The 22,106-nt window shown below is 36.9% G+C and overlaps 1 protein-coding gene across 1 annotated transcript in view; it reads right to left on the reverse strand.

Annotated features, from left to right (window-relative positions):
• The window catches only part of LOC306875696 (myosin-IIIb-like), a 98,265-nt gene extending 76,716 nt beyond the window's left edge, over positions 1-21,549 (reverse strand). The window contains exons 1-12 of the mRNA XM_079426379.1: positions 21,255-21,549; positions 18,670-18,754; positions 18,187-18,303; positions 17,878-17,982; positions 16,514-17,016; positions 16,336-16,434; positions 16,100-16,214; positions 15,887-16,013; positions 8,242-8,452; positions 6,524-6,671; positions 4,453-4,606; positions 3,453-3,582 (exon numbers count right to left, since the gene is read on the reverse strand). Of these exons, the coding sequence (XP_079282505.1) occupies positions 3,453-3,582; positions 4,453-4,606; positions 6,524-6,573 (334 nt within the window). The 5' untranslated portion in view covers positions 6,574-6,671; positions 8,242-8,452; positions 15,887-16,013; ... (5 more) ...; positions 18,670-18,754; positions 21,255-21,549. The remainder of the gene's footprint in view (positions 1-3,452; positions 3,583-4,452; positions 4,607-6,523; positions 6,672-8,241; positions 8,453-15,886; positions 16,014-16,099; positions 16,215-16,335; positions 16,435-16,513; positions 17,017-17,877; positions 17,983-18,186; positions 18,304-18,669; positions 18,755-21,254) is intronic.
• Between the last annotated feature and the right edge of the window lie 557 nt (positions 21,550-22,106).

Raw genomic sequence — 22,106 nt, forward strand, 5'->3', positions numbered from 1 at the left:
GGATCATAAGCTGTTCCAAGCCTTCTCCATACTTTTTTCTTCCCGTCATTCTGTTTCAGAATCATCTTAATTTCAGCCATCCAAAGAATGCTTTTCCAGAAGTGGTCTGGCTTTTTTAGATGTCTTAGGTCTGTTTTTTTTTTTGTTTTTTTTTTGGCAAAGTCTAATCTGGCCTTGTTTGCACCTTGTGGTGAACCCTCTGTATTTGCTCTGGTGAAGTCTTCTCTTGATTGTAGACTTTGACAGTGACACACACTCCTGGAGAGTGTTCTTCTCTTGGCTGGATGTTGTGAAAGGGTTTTTCTTTACCATGGAGAGGATTGTTCTCCGTGGAAGTCCATTGCATTCTTTTTTTTCTCAGAATGTAACAAAATGTTGATTTGACCACTAATGTTTTTGAAGCCTAACAATTGTCTGTTTCACTTGTATGGAGAGATCCTTTGACCGCATGATGTGGGTTCACAGCAACAGCTTCCAAATGCAAATGGCACACTTAAAATCAACTGCAAACCTTTTATCTGCTTAATAGATGTATAAATAATGAAGGAATAGCCCATATCTGTCCATGAAATGGCTTTTGAGTAAACTGTCAGGTTACTTATGGTCCCTTGAAAAAGGGGGGAGGTACATATTAAAGAGTTGTAATTCCTTAACCTTTACTCCAATTGTGATGAGAAAAACCTCAAATTAAACCTCAGAGTGTGCACTTTCAGCCCATATTAGTTATATAACTGCAACTTGAATATGTTTTGGTCAACAGCTAAAATAATAAAAATTGTGCCTGTGTCCAAATATATATGGACCTAACTGTATATATATATATATATAGCATTTTTTATCAGGGTCCTATGTTTAGGTTCAGAAATTTCACTTTAATGGCACTGAATATGTTCTTTTTATTGCCATTAAAGTGAAATAACAGAACGTAAACATAGGAGCCTAAGAAAAATGCTCATTTTAGAAGAAAATTTCAAATGGCACTTTATACTTAATACAATAAAACCCTGGTGTGGTACTGTATGCTTTGGAAAAAAAAATCCCTGTTAACAATATGTATGTACATATTTAAGCAAGCAATGATAACATTTTTAATTGCTTATTATGAATGTTTATTTTAACTTTCGTTTAGAATATATCTACTTCAAATTTCACTGAAAAAATAAACCATCATACCCTATATTCATACCATTTTTAAAATCCTATGATTTGGAACTAAAGGGAAGCAACATCTCTCTCGCTCGCTCTGTACACACACACACACACACACACCTCAAAATTGACCAATAAAAATGCTCCTGCTCCATTTAGCAAAGTCCAGCACTTTATTATAAGCTCAGCACATTCATTTGAAAACACGGTTCTTCAAATCTTTTTCAATGGGTTCTGATTAAACACACTCATTAACAGGTAGCCAAAGGCAGCGGCCAGCCACAAAATGGCTTAACTAAAGAGACGAATGAAAATACACATCTTATAATTACCCAGCATGCTCCTATTCACACCTCACTAAGTCGAGTGACCGTCTAGCAACTCTTGGCTTTACTAAGCACCTGGCTGGCAGAACGATAGCAGAGGAAAAGCAGTTTACTGGGCTAAATATCTGCTTTTCTTCCTCAGGGTATTTGAGAATCTTATCACTGGAATATCCCAAACTCCAATAGATAGCAGAGAAGCAGCGGGAGCCTAGCGGACAGCTTAGAGGAAATGAAAACACATCCATCCACAGCTCAATCCTTCCTTTCTATTCCACTATTCTTCTGCCTGGAGATCAGCCACTCCAGAGATAATGGAGGGAGAGATTTGTATTTATAAAGAAAGAGAGAGAAAGAGAGAGAGAGAGAGAGAGAGAGAGACAAAGACTGTGGCCACAGTATCTGAATTCAGCTCATTTATTTGAGTCTGAACGTCCACACAGCATGTTCACGCAATCATACTGTAACATAACTGAGTCAGACCACATATTTTCAATGGGCTGCTGAATTTCCTGAAACTCAAAACTCACACAAACACAATATTGGAAATGCTTTCACAAACAGGGTAAATCGGTGTTCCATTATATTTTAAAGCAATGCATTTAGAGAGAGAATTTATATATATATATATATATATATATATATATATCCCACAATGCTCTGTGTTTAAAGCATTTCTGTTATGAGTATACTACTGTACAATTCAAACATTTGGAGTCACTAATATTTTTTCATGCTTTTATTCTTTTTCATTTCTATTTTTAAAGCCTCATATCATGGCTGCATTTAATTTCATCAAGGCTGCATTTATAAAATACAGTAAAACAGTAATATTATGAAATATTACCACAATAAAAATATTATACTGTATATTTTTCTACTTGAATATATTTTAAAATGTAATTTATTCCTGTGAGGCAAAGCTGAATTTCCAGCATCAATACTCCAGTCTTCAGTGTCACATGATCCTTCAGAAATCATTCTAATATACTGATTTAATGTTTAAGAAACAGTTGTGCTGCTTAACATTTTTATGTAAACTGTGATTTTTGTTATTATTATGTGTGTTATTATTAGTATGTGTGTTATTTGTTATTATTATGTATTGTTATTATTATTTTATAGTGGTTTTATTGGGTAATTTTTACGATTTTTTTAGATTATTGAAGAATAATTTAAAGGAACAGAATTTATTTGCAATATAATTATTTTACAATATTTTATAAATATTTATTTGCAATTTAATGCGTTCTTGTTGAATGAAAGCATTAATTTAAAAAATAAAATAAAAATCTTATTGACCTCACAGCTAGCTTTATTTGGGCTAAATCTAAAATCCTGCTACTTTAAACCCATTTATCCATTCTTAATGTTTTCGTATATTTTAATACTAATTAATTTCATACTAATACCTCATATATATTTAAGACCATTTGTATTTATATTTTGTATGCTATATTTATGGAAATATTCTCTCAGTAATGTGATCTCTCAGCAGTTTTGTGGATATGAGATTGACCTTTAACATTGGAGCAAAATGACACACTGACAAAAAGAATCATTCTTTACTACAACAGGTGTCTAGGCTGAGGTGTGATCATCACTTTCAAATGATTGCTTTATCATTTAACAACAAACATTTACACCACCAGCTCTTAACATTTTACAATCCACTGTCATGAATTTTAACGTAGCTCTCACTCATTGGCCCTGACTTGACCCAGTGACCTCTGGAGAGTGAAAATGGGGTGTGAAGCATCTCAAGCAATTGGGACAATTGTAACACCATTACTGCATTTCCATTAATCTGGCACTCTGTTCCAGCCTCCTAGATGCTCTGTGGCACTGCACTATTTGTCAAGAGAACTCTGGGATACAGTTGGCCTGACAATCAGTTCTGATTGGCTAGAGAGGTGACAGAAGCGACACCACAGATGTGAAATAAACAGCTCACGTGATAATGCTGAATGATTCTGGTACCTGTTTTAGTCAGAGGGCTGGAAAACAGCTGCTGCAGAAGTTTGTTCTCTGACGTCCTCAAAACCACCACAATATCTGCAGGAAGAGTGTCTCGGTTCTTCTCCAGAAAACCACTGACATTATACAACACCTGACAGAGAGACACAAGACATTTCATTATTACACACTTTTACTTGTGCAAATGCAGGAAATCGTTATACTCTGATACAACAGGGATTGATGTGTTAATGAATTACTGCAATAGTACAATGTTGATTATATATACACTACAGTTAAAAGTCTAGGGTCAGTAACATTTTTAACATTTTATTTTTTAAGAAAATATATTCAGCAATGATGCATTAAATTGATCAAAAGAAACAGTAAAGATAATCAATCTGGTTACCAAAGATTTCTAGTTCAAACTAATTTTGTCATAAAAACCTAACCTAAGAACCTTCAAAAGAACCTATCACAGTTTCTAATAAATAAAAATAGTGAAAATAGTTATACATTTTTAAAATAGTTCATAATATTATTAATATATTATTTTGATCAAATAAATGCAGTCTTGGTGAACATGAGACGTTTCCCCCCAAAAATGTAAAAAAAACAACAACTTATGTTCTTGTGGTTTACTTAAGGTACATTAATTTTTTTAAGTGAATTCAGCTGTTTGCACTCATTTAATAATAGAGTGTGAGTTTTCTATTCATATGAAGCCATATGTCCTGCAAATAAAACGCTCTTTACCTTGCCAGCATAATGCTGAATCCCAAAGCAAAGTTCCACACGCTTGGGTGTCCAGAAGTACTTGTTTCTCAGGTTATCCTGAAACTTATCTATATAACAAACACTCAAGGTGAGTGAAGAATCTTGTCAAACTGACCTCTCATCTCAAGATTAAATAAATATTTAAATGCTATTCAGTTAATACTGATTTGCTATTAGCATTATTCTTTAAAACGAATGCATGCTGAACATCATGTAAATGATTTTACATGAAGCAGTTGAGTATTACCAACGAGCGTTTGGTCGGTGGCCTGTGGGAAACGGCTCTCCTCATCCAGCAGAGATAGTAAACCCATGGGCTTCTGAAGAAACATGTCCAGTATGGGCCTGTTGTCCTCATATTCCACCAGACTCGCATCAACACCCTCACTCTGATACTCGATCTGAACAAGCACACACAGACACATTTGTTAAAAAAATGAAATTACATTTAAAAATGTACTTAAGTCCTACTTAAGCAGGTCAAAAACAACACCAACTGTGTTTGAGTACTGGTACAGTCCCTGACTGCCTAAAACATGCTTCAGTCACTCCTCTTTTGAACAAACCAAATCTTGATGTGTCTGATTTAGGTAATTTCAGACCAATTTCTAATCTCCGTTTCATTTCAAAACTTTTGGAAAAGATTATTTTCTGGAATCTAATTCACTATGTTACTTTTAAACTTCATAGTAACGAATCTGCTCTACTGAAAGTTTCTAATGACATTATGCTTTCTACAGATAATAGGAGTGCTATTGCTCTGTCCATTTTAGATATCAGCTCAGCTTTCAATATGTTTGATCATACAATTCTTATTTCCTGACTGGAAAATCTTGTAGTCATTCAGGGCACCGTTATAAATTGGTTTCAGTCCTTTTTAACTAACAGGAAATTCTCTGTATGCATTGGAAAACACACTTCCTCAGCAGCACATCTCTCCTGTGGTGTTCTGCAGGGATCTATTCTTGCTCCAACATTGTTCTCTTTATACCTGCTTCCATTGGGTCCTATCTTTTTAAAATATGGAGTATCTTTCCATTTATATGCTGATTACACCAAATTGTACCTGCCATTTAAGCATAACGATTGAAGCTTCATAGAGGTCCTGCTAGCGTGTTTACAGGAAGTGAAATTATGACTTACAATAATTAACTTACGTAATGAGAATAAAACCGAAGTATTACTGTTTGGTCCAAGTGATTTTTATGACTTAGGTGATCTTGACCTTAAGTTCTTATGTCTCCCCACCTGTGAAAAATCTAGGTGTGTTGTTTGATTCAGGTCTCAAGTTCGATAAACAGATTAATTCTGTTGTTTAAGTCATGTTTTTATCATTTACGATGTCTCGCAAAAGTTAAATCTTTTCTTTCTCTAAAGAACTTTGAAATAGTCACCCATGCATTTATTACTTCACACCTTGACTACTGCAGTTCACTCTATTATGGAGCAAACCAATCATCGATTGGACGCCTTTAAATGGTTTAAAATGCTACAGCCAGGCTGCTGACTGGTAGTCGTAAATTCGATTGCATTTCTCCCATTTTAACTTCTCTGCACTTGCTACCAGTCAAACTGGGAATAGAATTTAAAATTTTATTTTTTGCTTTTAAAGCATTACACCTCCTAGCTCCAACTTATTTATCTGATCTTTTACGTTGTCATAATCCGTCCAGGTCACTTAGATCCGGCAACCTTTGAGCCCTCTGTTCGTAGATCAAGGTTAAAACATAGTGGAGACGTGCTTTCGCAATAGCAGGCCTTAAACTCTGGAATAGCCTACCGGTATCGATCCGAATGGTGTCATCATTCTCCTCTTAACTTAAAACACTTCTTCTAAGGCTGATGATACACGGGGCAACTTTTTCATTAATGTTGCCGTCAACGGGCAACCAGGTGAGACACAGGGCCCAAATCCGATCTAAAGTATCCAGATTTGTTACACATTCTCAGTGAGAAAGTGCCCAAGCAACATTGCCCAAAAAAAAGTTGCCCAGTAAATTGCTCAAAAAGATGCCCCGTGTATGATCAGCCTTAGTGTGGGTCTTTAATGAACTATTCTAATTTTATGTATGTTGTTTTATAGATTGTTATAGATTTTGTTTTTAATTTGAGCTTCCCGATCTGTACAGCACTTTGGTCAACTTTGGGTTGTTTTTAAATGTACTTTATAAGTAAATAATGAAATTAAATTAAGTGAAATGAGAAAATATCAATATCACAGATTCTTTCTTTGCCATTTAAACTGATGCAGATGTATTCAAGGATAAAAAGTGGTGGGTTTAAGATAAACTCAGAGAAAGTAAACATATAAGTCTCACCTGTTCCAGGGCAAAGATGTGTTGATTGAAGTAGAACTGGATCTGTTCATTGGCAATGTTGATACACAGCTGCTCAAATGAGTTCTTCTTGAAGTTTTCGAAACCAAAGATGTCCAAAATCCCCACGTTCATTCCACTCTCAGTCGCACTTCAAAGACACGAAGAGCCAAACATTATCCGACCGCCACAACACATTTAGGCCTTAAGCACTCTAATGACCCAAACAACTAAATATTTTACGACCTGTCAACCAAGAAAACACAAAAACAAAGAGCTTTAAAAACACAGGTCTGCGTGAGCGTGTCATTTCAGTTAACCAATAACTTGGACGCTCATCTCAGTCAGTCAGTCGTGATCTCCTCCAAACTCCTCAGACAGCGACCAGGGGTCACCTTCTGCTCCCGCTAACAGGTTATTAGTGGCAATAACGCTGAACGCGCTGCTGATTGGAGTGGAAATGGCAGAATTTGGATGGTGTGTATGGAGGTGGAAGACGTGAGTTTCTCTGACAAGCCCATGGCTGATGTCTGACAGGATTCGCTCGGATCAATGAACGGCTTTTCCACTCTCTCTGAAGTCTTTTTAATGATCTGCATATTATTTTTTCAATGTAACTCTGTATCAAAAATTTATAAAAACCTCTTTTTTTGTAGCTCTATTCTTCTTTTGCTGTGGATATTAATATTCTGAGCTTTGTGGTGGTTAGACTGGAGGTCATCTCTGGAGATGATGCTCGCGCATGTAAACGCATCCGTAACGGAAAGATTCAAGGAGCGAAATTGGGATGAAAGCTTAGAATTTACCTTGAAGTTATCGTTAAATTAATTTGAGGTAAAAGTCGATCAACAAAGATGAGCTCAACGGTACATAAGCTGAAAAAAACAGGCTAGGAGAACAGCAAATATATGTGAAAATGAAGTGTGCTTAATTGTATTGAATGTCCACTTTAGTGTACATTAAATTCTAATAGTAGCTATATGTTAAAAATGGTTCGTGCAGATAGTAATAAATAAATAAATAAATAAAAGGCCATGTGATAGTTCACCCTAAAATCACACATTTATCAAACCTATATGAGTTTCTTTCCTCTGTTGAAAACAAAAGAAAATATTTTGAAGAATGTTGGTAACCAAACAGTTGCTGGTAGCCATTGACTTCCATAGTATTTTTCTTCCTGTTACGGAATCCAATGGCTACCAGCAACTGTTTGGTTAACAATATTTGGTTACACTTTATTTCAAGGTGTCCTTGTTACACATTATATGTACTTACTATTATAATAACAATAAATTATGCATATGCAAGTAACCCTAAACCAAACACTAATCCTAACCCTAACCATATAGTAAGTACATGTAGTTAATTAATATTACTCAGCACTTAAATGTATGTAACGAGGACACCTCAAAATAAAGTGTAACCCAATATTCTTCAAAATATCTTCTTTTGTTTGGAACAACTTGAGGGTGAGAAAATGATGACAAAATGTTCATTTTGGGGTGAACTATCACTTTTATGACAGTTATTTAAAAATATACTTTCAAGATTCGACATAGCAAGTGCACATTAAATGCATTTTTCATGGGGTGATGACAGTATTTTCATTTGTGAGTAAACTATTTCTTTAAGACCACTGTGAAATTTAAGTAGTCTTGGGTGTATTTTAACATGAAACTGAAGGATGCATTCCTGAAAATGACGGTAATATTTTATCATACCAGATGTTGGTGTCAGGCTGCAGCAGTGCATTAATGCGGTTCACTATCCAGCTGAAGAGGCGTCCATACAGGGCTTTAGACATGGCATCTCTCACATCAGTGGCCTTGTCCACGGTGTTGGTGCGAATGATGGTTTCTCCTCGAGTTACCACGCAGTGGGAGGTCAAAGCTTCCTGAAGCTCGTCAGACCCGATACTGAGCAGAGCGGCCGCTGAACACAGCAGATACAGACAGAAGAACATCAGGAATGGACCTGGCTATGCCTCTCATCTTTTGTCTTTCAATATTCAATTTATTTCTAACACATCCATGAGATTTATTTCATTAGGAGAATGTGAGTTCTGTTGATGCAAACCCAGAAACTAACATTCATGAAATATAACATATCTGAAAGGTTTAAAATACTAAATACAAAGGCATCAATAAAGAATCCATCTTTAAGGCTAATTCACACTGAACATATCAACACTGACCAACGGCAACAGACACGCTTTGGCCAATCACTGTATTACCCCCATCAATGTCTGCTGTCATTGGTCAGTACTTGTTTTCGCCAGTTGAACATGTTTTGGTGTTCATCAGGCCATTGGATGTATGGGAAGTGATATACTGGAATGTGGTGATTGTCAACGTTGTTCTGTGTTTGTCAGTGCAGTGTGAATAAGCCTTTAAAGAAGCAAATGAGCAAATTTCTCAACTGCTGAATCTGTAATCTAATGTAGGATATCAGAGACTGAATCAGACAAAATTAAGATTCGATCAGAACATCGAAACATGAGGAGCCGAAATTCCAAAGAGGCCCAAGAAAACAGGACAACATCATAAATCTGTCCAGATACTAGCACCAGCCCGTCTGAAGAAAGCCTAACCAGCAAGCCTCTTTCACAAAACAGCTTGCAACATTAAGACAAAATAATACTTATTGATATGTCCAACGCAGTAAGGAGACTGTCAAATTTGGGGCAAGTAATCAAGAGTGATGGTCAAAGAGATGGCCGTCACATGTAAATCTGTGATAGAAATCACAAGCTATAGACTCTCTTGTGCTGGTGTCATGGCGCTTCAGCGGCGGTGGTTCCTTCCTTTCGAGTGGATTGAACACATCGGATTGCACTACCGCCTGATTGTGTTGCAAGCGGCCATCTCCCCTGTGCGCTTCAGCACACTAAAAGAGTAATTTCTCTGAAAGTGCATTCACGGGTGGAACATCTTTTTAAAGTTAAATGAACATGAATATAGGCTACATAATTTGTTTGCCTTTGATGGGTACATCACCTGACAGCTGTCCCCCCACTTTTAAAAAGGCTGCTACGCGCCTGCTAGTGCCTAATAAATTGCATAATAATTATTACTGCTTATTATTTCTTTTCTTTTTTTGCAATGATCTTGCAATATGTGCCTTTGTAAAAAAGAAGTAGACTAGCAAAATAGAGTATTTTACAGAGACATTATTAATTTTAAAAGAATTTACTTGAATTTGAACTTAATGTAATGTTTTCTGACACTTGTGTATTAATTGCTTTCATTGTATTATAGTTTAAATTTATATTAAATGCAATTAGCTGAATGAGTGCTTTTTGACCTACTTAAGTAGGAAGTACTTTCATAATTACTTCTAACAAACATTTAAGATGAGCTAAAATATACTTGTCAAGTCTAAACTTTTCATATATTTAAATATATTTGCAATTACACATTTGTAATGAAGTTGTAATTTAGGACTTTTAAAACATATCAATATTAAATGTGATGTTGAATAACAAACTACTGAAAAATGATAATCAAGTAGTTTGCAAAATGATTTAAAAATGTACTTAAGTAAAACTTTGAATTTGACATTATTACAAAATGCACATTTTATTTGTGCTTAAGTGTGTTAAGAAACATAGTAATGAAATTGTACTCACTTTAAGTACACTTAAGTGGCCTTTTATTTCATTATTTGGATTAATTTTTATTTCTTTATTTCAATATTATATTATCTACAAGTCAAATTCAAATCAAATCAAATTCAAATTCAAATTTTATTTGTCACATACATATACATACGTAGTACGACATGTAGTGAAATGTATTGTACGACTGTCCAACAAATTGTCCAACAAAATTAGAAAAACCTCAAGTTTACAAAAATACAAATAGAAAAAGTACAGTAACCATATATACAGAATAAACTAGCAATAAAATAAAATAACAAATAGATATGAGAATAAAAAATAGAATATGATTCTATATAGATTCTATAAAAAGTAAAGTGTATGTCAGTGATAAAGTGTCCGTGTGCTGTGCTGTGCAGTGCAGTAAAGTGTATAAGTGAGTAAAAGGATACTAAAGACAAAGACAAATGGTATGTAAGTCCCACTCATTTATCCTTCCGTAACCTTCTACAAATTAGTGCAGATTGTACTTGAAAAATGTGCAAAGTGGAAGTGTGGGGTGATGTGATTAGAGTGGAGAGTGGTTTAGACTCCGAATGGCCTGCGGGAAGAAGCTCCTCCTCATTCTCTCTGTGTTCGCCTTCATGGAGCGGAAGCGTCTCCCTGAACGCAGCAGAGAAAAGAGTCCATTGTTGGGATGGCTGAGGTCCTTCACTATCTTCCTGGCCCTGGTCAGGCACCGCTTGCTGTAGATGTCCTGCAGGTTAGGGAGCTCGGTGTGAATGGTACGTTCCGCTGAACGCACCACCCTCTGGAGGGCTCGTCTGTCCTGCATAGTGCAGTTCCCGAACCAGGAAGTGATGCTGCCCGTCAGGACGCTCTCGATGGTGCAGGTGTAAAAAGTCTTAAGCACCCGAGAGGGAAGTCTAAAGTCCTTTAAGCGTCTCAGATGGTACAGACGCTGCCTGGCCTTCTTCACCAGGGTGCTGGTATGACAGGACCAAGTCAAGTCCTGCGTGATGTGAACACCCAGGTATCTGAAGCTGTCCACTCTCTCCACTGGAGTCCCGCTGATCGTGATCGGCTGGTACGACCGCTCCTGCTTCGTACTGAAGTCCACTATCAGCTCCTTAGTTTTGCTGATGTTCAGGTGTAGACTATTCACCTGGCACCAACTCTCCAGGTTCTTAATCTCCTGTATGTAGGCCGTCTCGTCGTTGTCTGAGATCAGGCCCAACACAACAGTGTCATCAGCAAACTTAATGATGGTGGTGGAGTTGGAAGTGGCCACACAGTACAGTACAGTTCTTTTAAAAAGTACACTATAAGTGTACATTAAATGCAGTTAAGCACACCCCTATAGTAAAAAATAAATATACTAAAATCTATTTGAAAAATATTTTTTCCCTGCTAAGTATACTACAGATATATTTACATATTTATGTATTTAATAAAAATACCCTGCAATTATACTAAACTGGTATACTTGAAGTTTGCTAAATTGGTTAGTTTTTGCTAAACTAATTTTGTACTTTATGCATTTTAACTGTGGGGAAGTAGTGCTGAAGTAAAGATATAGTGTATAAACAGTTCACTTACCCCACACAGAAAGGGGCTAATCAAGGGAATTATTGTTTTGCTGCTTCAATTTGCCGGCTCCAAGTTCTGCAGTGATTGGGGAGAAAATGTGCTATTGTTCTCCGCGTTAATGCTTGAACTTTAAGAAAAAAATGAGTCGTTCCTGGATGGCCAGAAATATATAAAAATATATCTGCTCATTTAAGCACCATTGTATTTTTTATATTTAATTTCTCAAGGGAATCTCTCTTTTGATATTTTGTTTATCATTTCACACAGGGACTCCTTCAAAATGTATTATTCACAATCAGTCGCAGACTGGCTATCTGGAGCACCAGGAGTTTTCCTGGTGGGCCGCTGTACAATGTGGGTCAGCCCTTTGCGTAATATATAAAAAACAATTATAGTAAATGTACGAATATCCTTCCATCGGCCCAGACGAAAGGCCACAGCTGGCCGCGGGTCTTTTGCAAGTATGCGTTCCCCCCAGTGAGGCTTCTCGCACAGACACTGTGCAAGATCAGGGAGGACGAGGAGCAGGTCCTGCCCGTGGCACCGCACTGGCCCACTCGGACTTGGTTCCCAGAACTGATGCTCCTCGTGACAGCCCCTCCTTGGCAGATTCCTCTGAGGAAGGATCTACTGACTCAGAGACGGGGCACCTTATGGCACCCGCATCCAGACCTCTGGAAACTTCACGTCTGGTCCCTGGACGGGACACGGAGGTTCTAGGTGACCTACCCCAAGAGGTAGTTGACACCATCACTTCGGCGAGAGCGCCATCTACGAGACATGCTTACACCTTGAAGTGGAACCTGTTCATCGAGTGGTGTTCTTCTCACCAAGAAGATCCCCGGAAGTACCCGATCAGAGTCATGCTGTCCTTTTTGCAGTAGGGGTTGGAGCGAAGGCTGTCTCCCTCCACCCTTAAAGTCTATGTGGCTGCGATTGCTGCCAACCATGACCCCGTGGAAGGGAAGTCGGTGGGTAAGCATGACTTGGTCATCAGGTTCCTTAGGGGGGCAAGAAGGTTAAATCCTCCACGGCCCCCCTCTATACCCTCTTGGGACCTGTCTCTAGTGCTCAGAGCACTACAACAGGGCCCATTTGAGCCTTTGCAGACAGTTGAGCTGAAGTTTATTTCAATGAAGACTCTGCTCCTGCTTGCATTGGCCTCCATCAAGAGGGTAGGGGAACTGCACGCATTTTCGGTCGACAATTCGTGCCTAGAGTTTGGGCCGGCTGACTCCCAGGTAATCCTGAGGCCCCGGCCTGGCTATGTGCCAAAGGTTCCCACTACTCCCTTCAGGGACCAGGTGGCGAGCCTGCAAGCGCTGCCCTCAGAGGAGGCAGACCCAGCCCTAGCTTTGCTTTGTCCCGTCCGAGCATTGAGATGCTACGTTGACAGGACGCAAAGCTTCAGGACCTCAGACCAGCTCTTTGTCTGTCACGGAGGCCGGCAGAAGGGGAATCATCACCCTGACTTATCAGGCACAAGGTGTGCCCTGCCCGTTCAGGTTGAGAGTCCACTCTACTAGAAGTGTTGCATCTTCCTGGGCGATGGCTCGTGGCAGATATTTGTAGAGCCGCGGGCTGGGCAACCCTTAACACATTCGCTAGGTTCTATAGCCTTCGCGTGGAACCGGTTTCCTCCTGTGTTCTCACCTCAAACGGGTAGAAGCACTGAGAGGCTCTGGTTTTGGGTCAGCTTGCTAAAACTGCTCCAGAGAGTCTGTACTGTAGACCCTGTCGAGCTCCTCCATTCCCTCGGCAGTCAGACGTGGCGGAGAGTCTGACGTCAGGCCCTCACTCGATGAATCTGTGAGAACCGATAGAGGGCTGGGTTCCATATGTGAGACCTAATTGGATCCCATGTGTGTGAAGTCCACGGTATAGCCTTAGAGCCCGTGTTTCCCTGGCAGATGTTCTGCCATTGTCCAAGAGGCTACAATCACCTCTATTCTTCCATATGCACCTAAACGGTTGTTCATATGCATAAGTGCTTCTGAACCTCCTTTGGGAAGGGTGGGCTTCCGCAGCGTCTGGTTCCAAGTGGAACGGGTACGTTTCCCAGTGTTATCCAGTCTTACTGAGTGGGTAGTGCCATAGCAACAGTAACTGGTCTTCTGTGGTAAGCCCTGACCTGCGCCAAAAAATAGGGGCGCAGGAGGCTTCCACAGGACACTGGAAGGGGCAGTATCCATGGCCCTTTGGTAGGGATCCCAATTCGTCGGTCATCGGCTCGGCTCCTCAGCTAAAACCTGAATATGCGCTGCACCTGCTGCCTACTTATACTCACACTGTGATCAGCGGCAGCTGGATGTAATAATTGCATGCCAATGTGCATTGGCTCGTTTAGATACACTCGTAGTGGATTGGACTCTCTAAGCGAGATCCCAATTCCAATTCGTCGGTCACTGACGTGATGTCTCCGTTCCCAAGGGTTACATACGTAACCGAGACGTTCTCCATAGAACTACACAGAGACTCTCTTTTTCATATGCACCTAAAATAATTTTTTAAAGGACTTATGAGCAGCTAATCATTTCTATGCATAACTCCATATCATGAATGTAACCCACACAATTGACTATCATGTTAATCACATATTGACTATCATGTTAATCACATATTAATCATTATTGAACAGCTGAAGGATTCATATACGTGTTTGGTATGTATGAGTTTGAAAAATCATGCTTTAAATGTTTCTTCCAATCAGTTCTTTGTCATAGTCTTGTTATAGAAATCATGTCCAAAATTATACTTTACAAAAAATTCGGACCATGTGACTGATACAGGATTTATGATGGGGAAGAAACAGAGCAACACCCCTAGCTAAGATCATTTCTAATTGGTCAAGACATCCATTGGGATGGGTCTGAAAGCCAAGTTTAAAAACTCAGGACACCATCAAACTCTCCTCTTCTCTTCTGCTTCTACCTCTTTTTGCCACCACATTTTGACGCTGTTTTAGCTCTCTTTGAGCGTGCTCTGGCCTACATGCCAGCGGCTACTTAACTCCGCGATGAGAAGAAAAACCACCTAGTATCGTTACAGGTTACAATAAAATCTTATTTATATTGAAAAGAGAAGTATCTTGTGTTTTGTGCTTACAAGTTAATGTCTTAATCTACCGATCTTGTTACTGTGCTGTTTAATAGTGTTTTCACTATATTTTGGATTTTAATATCCAGTGCAGAGTTGATGTTATAAGGCTTGTTCAGTGAATTGCTGCCGCCTCAGTGATCAGCCATAAAACAGTGAGTCTGTTCAAATTCCCTATAAAATCATAAATGATTCCCTTTGAGCTAAATTAAACTTCTTCCCTTTAAATTACATGTTACCCTTACACTAACATTTGAAATACAGTATTTCAAAATATTATATTCCAGGTTTAGCTACACTAGAAAATATGAATATATTTAAAATACATTTATTTCACACTAAGTATAGTTCAAATCTATTAGCATATTTACTAACATATCGCTTGAGACTTACCGATATAAAAATTATAATTAACCTTTATTAGAAGTACTACTTGTGCACAATGCACATTTCTTAATATTAAGCCTAAAATTTGTTTTAATGTCACTGTTGATGAGGATTATATGATCTTTTAATAATATCAGTCTCTACATGCAAGGTATTTAAAGTGTACCTGAAGTATCCTTGCAATAGAATATACTTCAGCATATCTTTAGTTGGACTTCAGCACTACTTCTGCACAATTAAAATTCATTAAGCACAAAATTTGTTGTTTCAATTCAGCAGACTTTAAGTATACCAGTTTATTATACTAAAAGTATTGCAAGGTATTTTTATTGAGCACATAAATTTGTAGTATACTTATATATAGCCTATTTCAAATACATTTTAGTGTGTTTATTTTTCACTAGGGTAGTCATGGGTTTAAGGCCACGTCAGACAATATAGACGTGTGACCTGTAGGTCTCGGATCTTTGCATTCATAGAAGATTCAGAGTGTTTCTAATATTCTCTGTATTCAGGTTAATTATACCGGCAATTGACAAGCGGCAACAAACTAACTAACTTCCATCCTAGCTAACTAACTAGTCAATAAATAAATAAATACATAAATAAAACATGGATGAGTGATTATACAGCAGAGAGCTAAATTTGTTTTACTGTATGTAGTTAAGGGTTAATCATCTTATTAAGGCTCTTACCATTATCTAAGGCCTCAGAGTTGGGCACCTCACTCTTGTCACTCTGATGTTGGGAGCTGGTGGATGTAAACTCAATATTTCCTGTGTTTAAAATGGCTGATAGAATTCTGTACACAGAATTCACTTCCTGTATATAAAATATAAATTGGGGGTGAACTATCCCTTTAATAAGTGTATAGGATTAAGAAATATAAATCAGAATTCCAGCTGTACCTCTTCAGTAAATCCTATGATACGGAAACAGTCCTGAATGGCATCAAACTGCTCCTTGTAGAGTTTGCTAGAGATGATGTCCTGCATTACTTTACCATTAACACAGTCAATGTATCTGAAAGAACAGAAGTAACGTGAATCTCTGATCTCTGTCAGTGACATTGTAGATACATGACCTGGATTCAGAATTACACATCTTTATAAGAGTCTCTTTCACTCCAAATAAACACACAAACCTGGGGGCAGTTTTGTTGGGTAGCCTGTATTTCTTGAGGTTGTCTTGGTGATAAAGACCAGCATAGATGTAGTAAAATATGTGAAAGTTTTTCTCGCCCCTGCAAATTAAAAATACAAGCTGTGAATAGTAATCAATGTTAAAAAATGGCCACAGATCTAGGCACAGTGGTTCCTCACGTAGCCTGTTTGATGACTCTTGATTTCTCTAGAAGATACTCAGATATCTTAGCACCCATCACGGCCCCTGTAGGTGTGAACTTCATCTCCAGGTACTTTCCGAAGCGGCTGGAGTTATCGTTAATGGCCGTGCACGCGTTACCAAACGCCTCCACCAGGGGATTAACCTGAAGAATCTTCTCACAAAGTGTACGATTATTAGCCTTGAAATACAAACAACAGATGATGTTTAAAGAGTGTGGCCCAGATTTTTGATCTACAAATCTTACAGTCAAAGATGATTACATCACTAGAGGCAAAATGATCAGGAATCTCATTATAAAACACATCGTTATGTTACTGAAGCATTTCTTATAGCACATGCAGCAGTGTTTGTATGAAGTGTGTTAGCTAAATTATAAAAGAGGTGAGTACTCAACCTTGCCCAGAAATGTGAGATGTTGGACAATGAGGTGGGCGCTCTCAGTTTTACCCGCTCCACTTTCTCCACTAATAATTATACACTACACAGAAAAACAATAAATATATATAAACACTCATTCCACATAAATTAACATACAAAGAAGCACCAGTAGTACAATGTTTATTTTTTTATTTATTTATATATTGATGTCTATTTTTATTTAATTTTTCATTTTTTTTATTTTGCTAGACATGAAATTGGAAGAAAATATATGAATAGGTCAACCATTGTATATTCAAAAAATAAATAAAATTTAAACGACACCACAGAATATTATTACACAAAATGCAAAACAATATAATGTGAGATCTGATAGAAATCTGGAAAATTGGTAGACATCTGGTTCATAAAAATAAAATAAAAAAGACAATACTCCTATGATGCATCTACTCTACAATTCAAAAGTTTGGGGTCGGTAAGATTTTTTTTCTTCTTCAATGTTTTAGAAAGAAAAACAGTAAAATTGCAATTAAAAACTTTTCTAATTAATATATATTAAAATGCAGCCATTACTCCAGTCTTTTTGGGTCACATGATCCAACAGAAACATGCTGATATGCAGCTCAAGAAAATGTTCTCATTATTATCATTATTGAAAACAGTGTGATTAATATTTTTCTGGAAATCTTGCTTTTCCCCCCAAGAGTTTTTCATTAATATATAATATTCAAACAGCATTAATAGATTTTTTAAACGTTGTAAAAGTCTTTAATTTCACTTTTTAATTATTTTTATGTGTCCTTGCTGAAAAAAAAAAGAATTTTGTCTCTCTCTCAAATAAACTACATAAATATTTAAAACCATATTTAAAGTCAGTCTACTATGTCTCTGAACCGTATATATCTTATAGATATACTCTATATTGTTTTAGGAATGAGAGCGCAGACACAGAAAGTGGTACCTGGTCTTTGGAGAGGGTGACCATGCTCTGATAGGCTGCATCAGCAGTGGCAAAGATGTGCGGGGGGTTAGTAGAGCGTTTCATCCCATGATAGAGCTTTGAGAACTGAGAACAGAGGCGCTTTTAGACGCGAAACTACATCTTAGTTCTGTCTCTACATGGAAGCTTTGATTCAGAAAGCCAACTTGAAGTGGCTCCCCACAACACCAAGCGTGAATTACACATTGTGCACAAGATAGTTTAAACAAAGATGGTCTACTTTAGACATAAATTATGCTTTAGTGCACAGCCTGATGTTGCTCCTCTCACCTGTGGAGAGTAGATGTTGAGGCTCTGGAAAGGGTTAAGCGCTATGAGGATATCACCCACATATGTGTAGATCTGCAGCTCCTGAAATCGCCTCTGAAGATGTGTAATGATTATTTCCTAGAAAAGAGGAATGCTGGAGATGGAAATGTTTCTTTGTTGTTTATACTACAAGATTCACTGAATTCACATAATTTGAGCAGACAGTTTAGTAATTGATTAATTAATTTAGTTTGTAATTGAATTCCATTACATTTTAAAGTCAACATAAAATGCAAACTGCAACTCATTTTACTTTCATAATGTTATGTTATGTTTTCATAATGCATTTTAATGTTATGCAATTATTTGGAAAAAATTATCAAAAACACGTCCAGGAACACATAAAGTAAATAAGGTCCATTTTGATTTTACATCAAAATAAAAATATTTCTGTATGATAAAGAAATTAAACGCATTTGTTTAGATTTCAGCTAAATTAAATACCTCATCTAAAACTTCCAGGTTCACCAGATCATCATCAGGACAGCTCTCAATGATCAGGGTTTTGCGAGTATTGATCCGCTCATGCCTGTAGAAGACAATACAGCAATGTTACAGCTTCAATAAAAATGAAATACTAAAAAATCAATTCAATCATAAACATGTAATTTATTGAGCTGAAGTGTCATTAACCAGGTTTCCATCCAAGGATTTTTTTGCGAAAAAATATTTAGCGCTTTAAAATATTTACGATTTAGCTGATGGAAATGCCAATTATGGATTAAATTTCTCATGTGTCGACAAAATATTTTTTCCGTTTAACTTTAGCGCATAAATTCCATATCGATACTTCAAATGTCACAAAAAATAGTTTGGAAACACTTTTTGTCAAGAAAAGGGGATTTAACGCAAATAAATGTGGTGTCATGACAGAATTAACCTATAGGCAGCATCCGTGTTCATGTGTTGCTCACGTTAAAGCACCATTTCCCAGTAGTTCAAAAGCGCATTAAATCATATTCATATTATTAAATTGTATCTAAAATTATTTTGCACATGGTAAGAAAAAGACGAGTTACCTCTCAAACATGCTTATCTTAATTTGGTGTTAGTAGGCTAGCCTATGTTTACATGATTATTATTTTTATTATTTTTACAGTGCACTGTTCAGTTTAAATAGCCTGTAGTCCGTGCCTTTCAGCTTGACCACCATAACCCCGTGATATTATGCTAAGCATATTTTGTTTTAAATATTGGAACGTGAAGTCCTAAAGTTTACATTAATTCGTTTTGGCTTGTTAGCTTCATTTGTATTCTTGCTTTGTTCTGAGTTCTTTCTACCATTAAATTTAAATGATTTGTTGTGGAGTGAGGGGAAATAAAATATTTTTTTCATGTTTCTTCAATATTTTTGGCTGACTGTATTTTATTAGGCTATGACATGAACAGGCTATGCTTAACTGCGCGTGAGGCGCCGGCACAATCACTTGTGTTTTTTGTTTTTTTCCTTGTAAAAGTGGAAACAACTTGCACTAACCTACTACTTCATTTGTGGTCATATAAGAGTAAGACATTATTCAAAACTATTCAAAATATTTATTTTATTTGTGTACATCCACAATAAAAAACAAAACATACTTTTGTGAAATAAAGGAAAACTGCCGCTTTCTCAAGAGTGCATCACAAAGATGAACCGAAATTCTGCATATAGGCTGCTAATTGTTGCAGTTTTTTTTTTCGTTTTGTTAATTCATTAATGATTTAGACAAATATATTTTGCATATGGGCCTGTTTCTTTTATATATAAAATATATGCTGCATATATATATGCTGCTTTTTGTTTGTATAAAATAAATCCCTGGAAAACAAATTTAGGTATTTGTAATGGGTCAAGCTACCTATCAACTTAAATTTAATTTAATTGTAATTTAACATAATCTTGTTGGTTAACGGTTAATATGACGGTCGGTTAGGAGAAATAAAATAATTGGAATGAACATTCATATTTTCTATAAACGTTAATCAGAAAAATTATAATAATACAACTGCAACTGTTTATGATCATTGCTTGATTATCAACAGTGGCCTATCTATCTAGTCTATAACAAAATACAAAAAAACATGACACTTAATAAAAATTATTTTATGTAGGCCTATACAATTTAATAGGCTTTGTTTGTTTCAAATTGATTTAGAACAGCTAGCCTAGCCTATAATTTAGCAAAAGGATAAATTATGTAAGGAAACAGCTCAAGGGCAACATTTTTTATGCATACACCAAAACTTATGCCACAATTAGTTTTTTTAGGGATGACGTCATGACGCACACCATTTTATCGGTTATTAGGATAAAGATCATGTTCCATGAATATATTTTGTCAATTTCTTACCGTAAATATATCAAAACTTAATTTTTGATTAGTAAAATGCATTGCTAAGAACTTAATTTAGACAACTTTAAAGGCGATTTTCTAAATATTTAGATTTTTTTTTTTTTGCACCCTCAATTTTCAAATAGTTGTATCTCGGCTAAATATTGCTCTGTCCTAACAAACCATACATCAACGGAAAGCTTATTTATTCAGCTTTCAGATGACGTATAAATCTCAATTTCGAAAAATTGACACTTAAGACTGGTTTTGTGGTCCAGGGTCACACATAGTAAGAACATGTAGTTAATCAATATTACTCAGTACTTAAATGTATAGTTACACTGCAACAAGAACACCAACCCTTTAACGCGTACGCTCACACCGGTGTGATTAGAACCTTCAGTGAGTCACGTCATCAACTGCTGAATTCAAATCTGCTTTCGCGCGTTGGCTGATGAGCGCTTGTCATATTATCACAAATATTCAGTGTTTTCAACCATATAATGCTTATTTTAGGTTTCAGACATTTAAATACACATAAATACTAGCAAAACCATACATTTATAGTTTGTAAAATACACGCTGATGTCTATGGAAGCAGCAATAATGATCCTTACAAATATAATCTGACAACATGTTTTATTGATATCATATACAGATTGTGTAGATAACTTTAAAGTTTACTCTGCTCTTCTCCCAGTTTAACCGGAGACTTACTTTAACGTTTTTCGGGAAGAGAGGATGAATTTACATGGTCTTATTCCCAGTCCCACAGCTCGGATTCAGCGCGAACAAACATGGCGGCGCCCATCACCCAGTATGATCAACTAACACGGTCATTATAAAAGTATTTAAACTACCAAATAAATTTATTTGCACATATTTGAGAATCGGAATATCAGATATTTCATAATATTGTGAGTATGTTTGTGAATATTAATAATAAAAAAAAGGAAAAAACGAAGTAAAAGCGATCCATGTGTCATACAGCGCTATTGTTGCTGCGGTGTGTCACATGACAAGCACGACGCGTCGCCATGGAAACAATAAGGCAATTTGGTAGTTTGAATACATTCTCAAATAAAGGTCGCCTGAAAAAACTCACGCAGGGGGCTCAGCTAGAATATTTTAAACTCACGTGTGAAAAGGTTAAAATAAAATGTAACCCAAAATCTAAACATCCATCCAAATCATGCCATTCCTGTATACGGCATCAGGGTGTGATGCAGGTCTATCCTCTGGGTTAAAAGGCTATTATAGCGTGTAGTGAAAGCACTTCATCAGGGTTTGACCCTCTATTGTATTTTTGACCTTTAGATCATGAGGAAGCAGCTGCTCTATTCACAGCTCTTAAAACCCATCGGCCCCGGGGACATGACAGCGTACAAACACGTTACACTGTGCTTTGTGTGTGTGTGGCAGTGTTTCTGTGTGTGCATCAGTGTTCCCTCACTCTGTAATCACTTCACTGATATTTGCCATCAGTGACTAAACAGAGAGAGCACAGCCAAGCTCATAATCTCATTACGGCTGCCAGCAGATTATATGTGGCCTGGGGAATAAGTGGCT

This window comes from Barbus barbus (assembly GCF_936440315.1).
Source record: "Barbus barbus genome assembly, chromosome: 10".
NCBI lineage: Eukaryota > Metazoa > Chordata > Actinopteri > Cypriniformes > Cyprinidae > Barbus > Barbus barbus.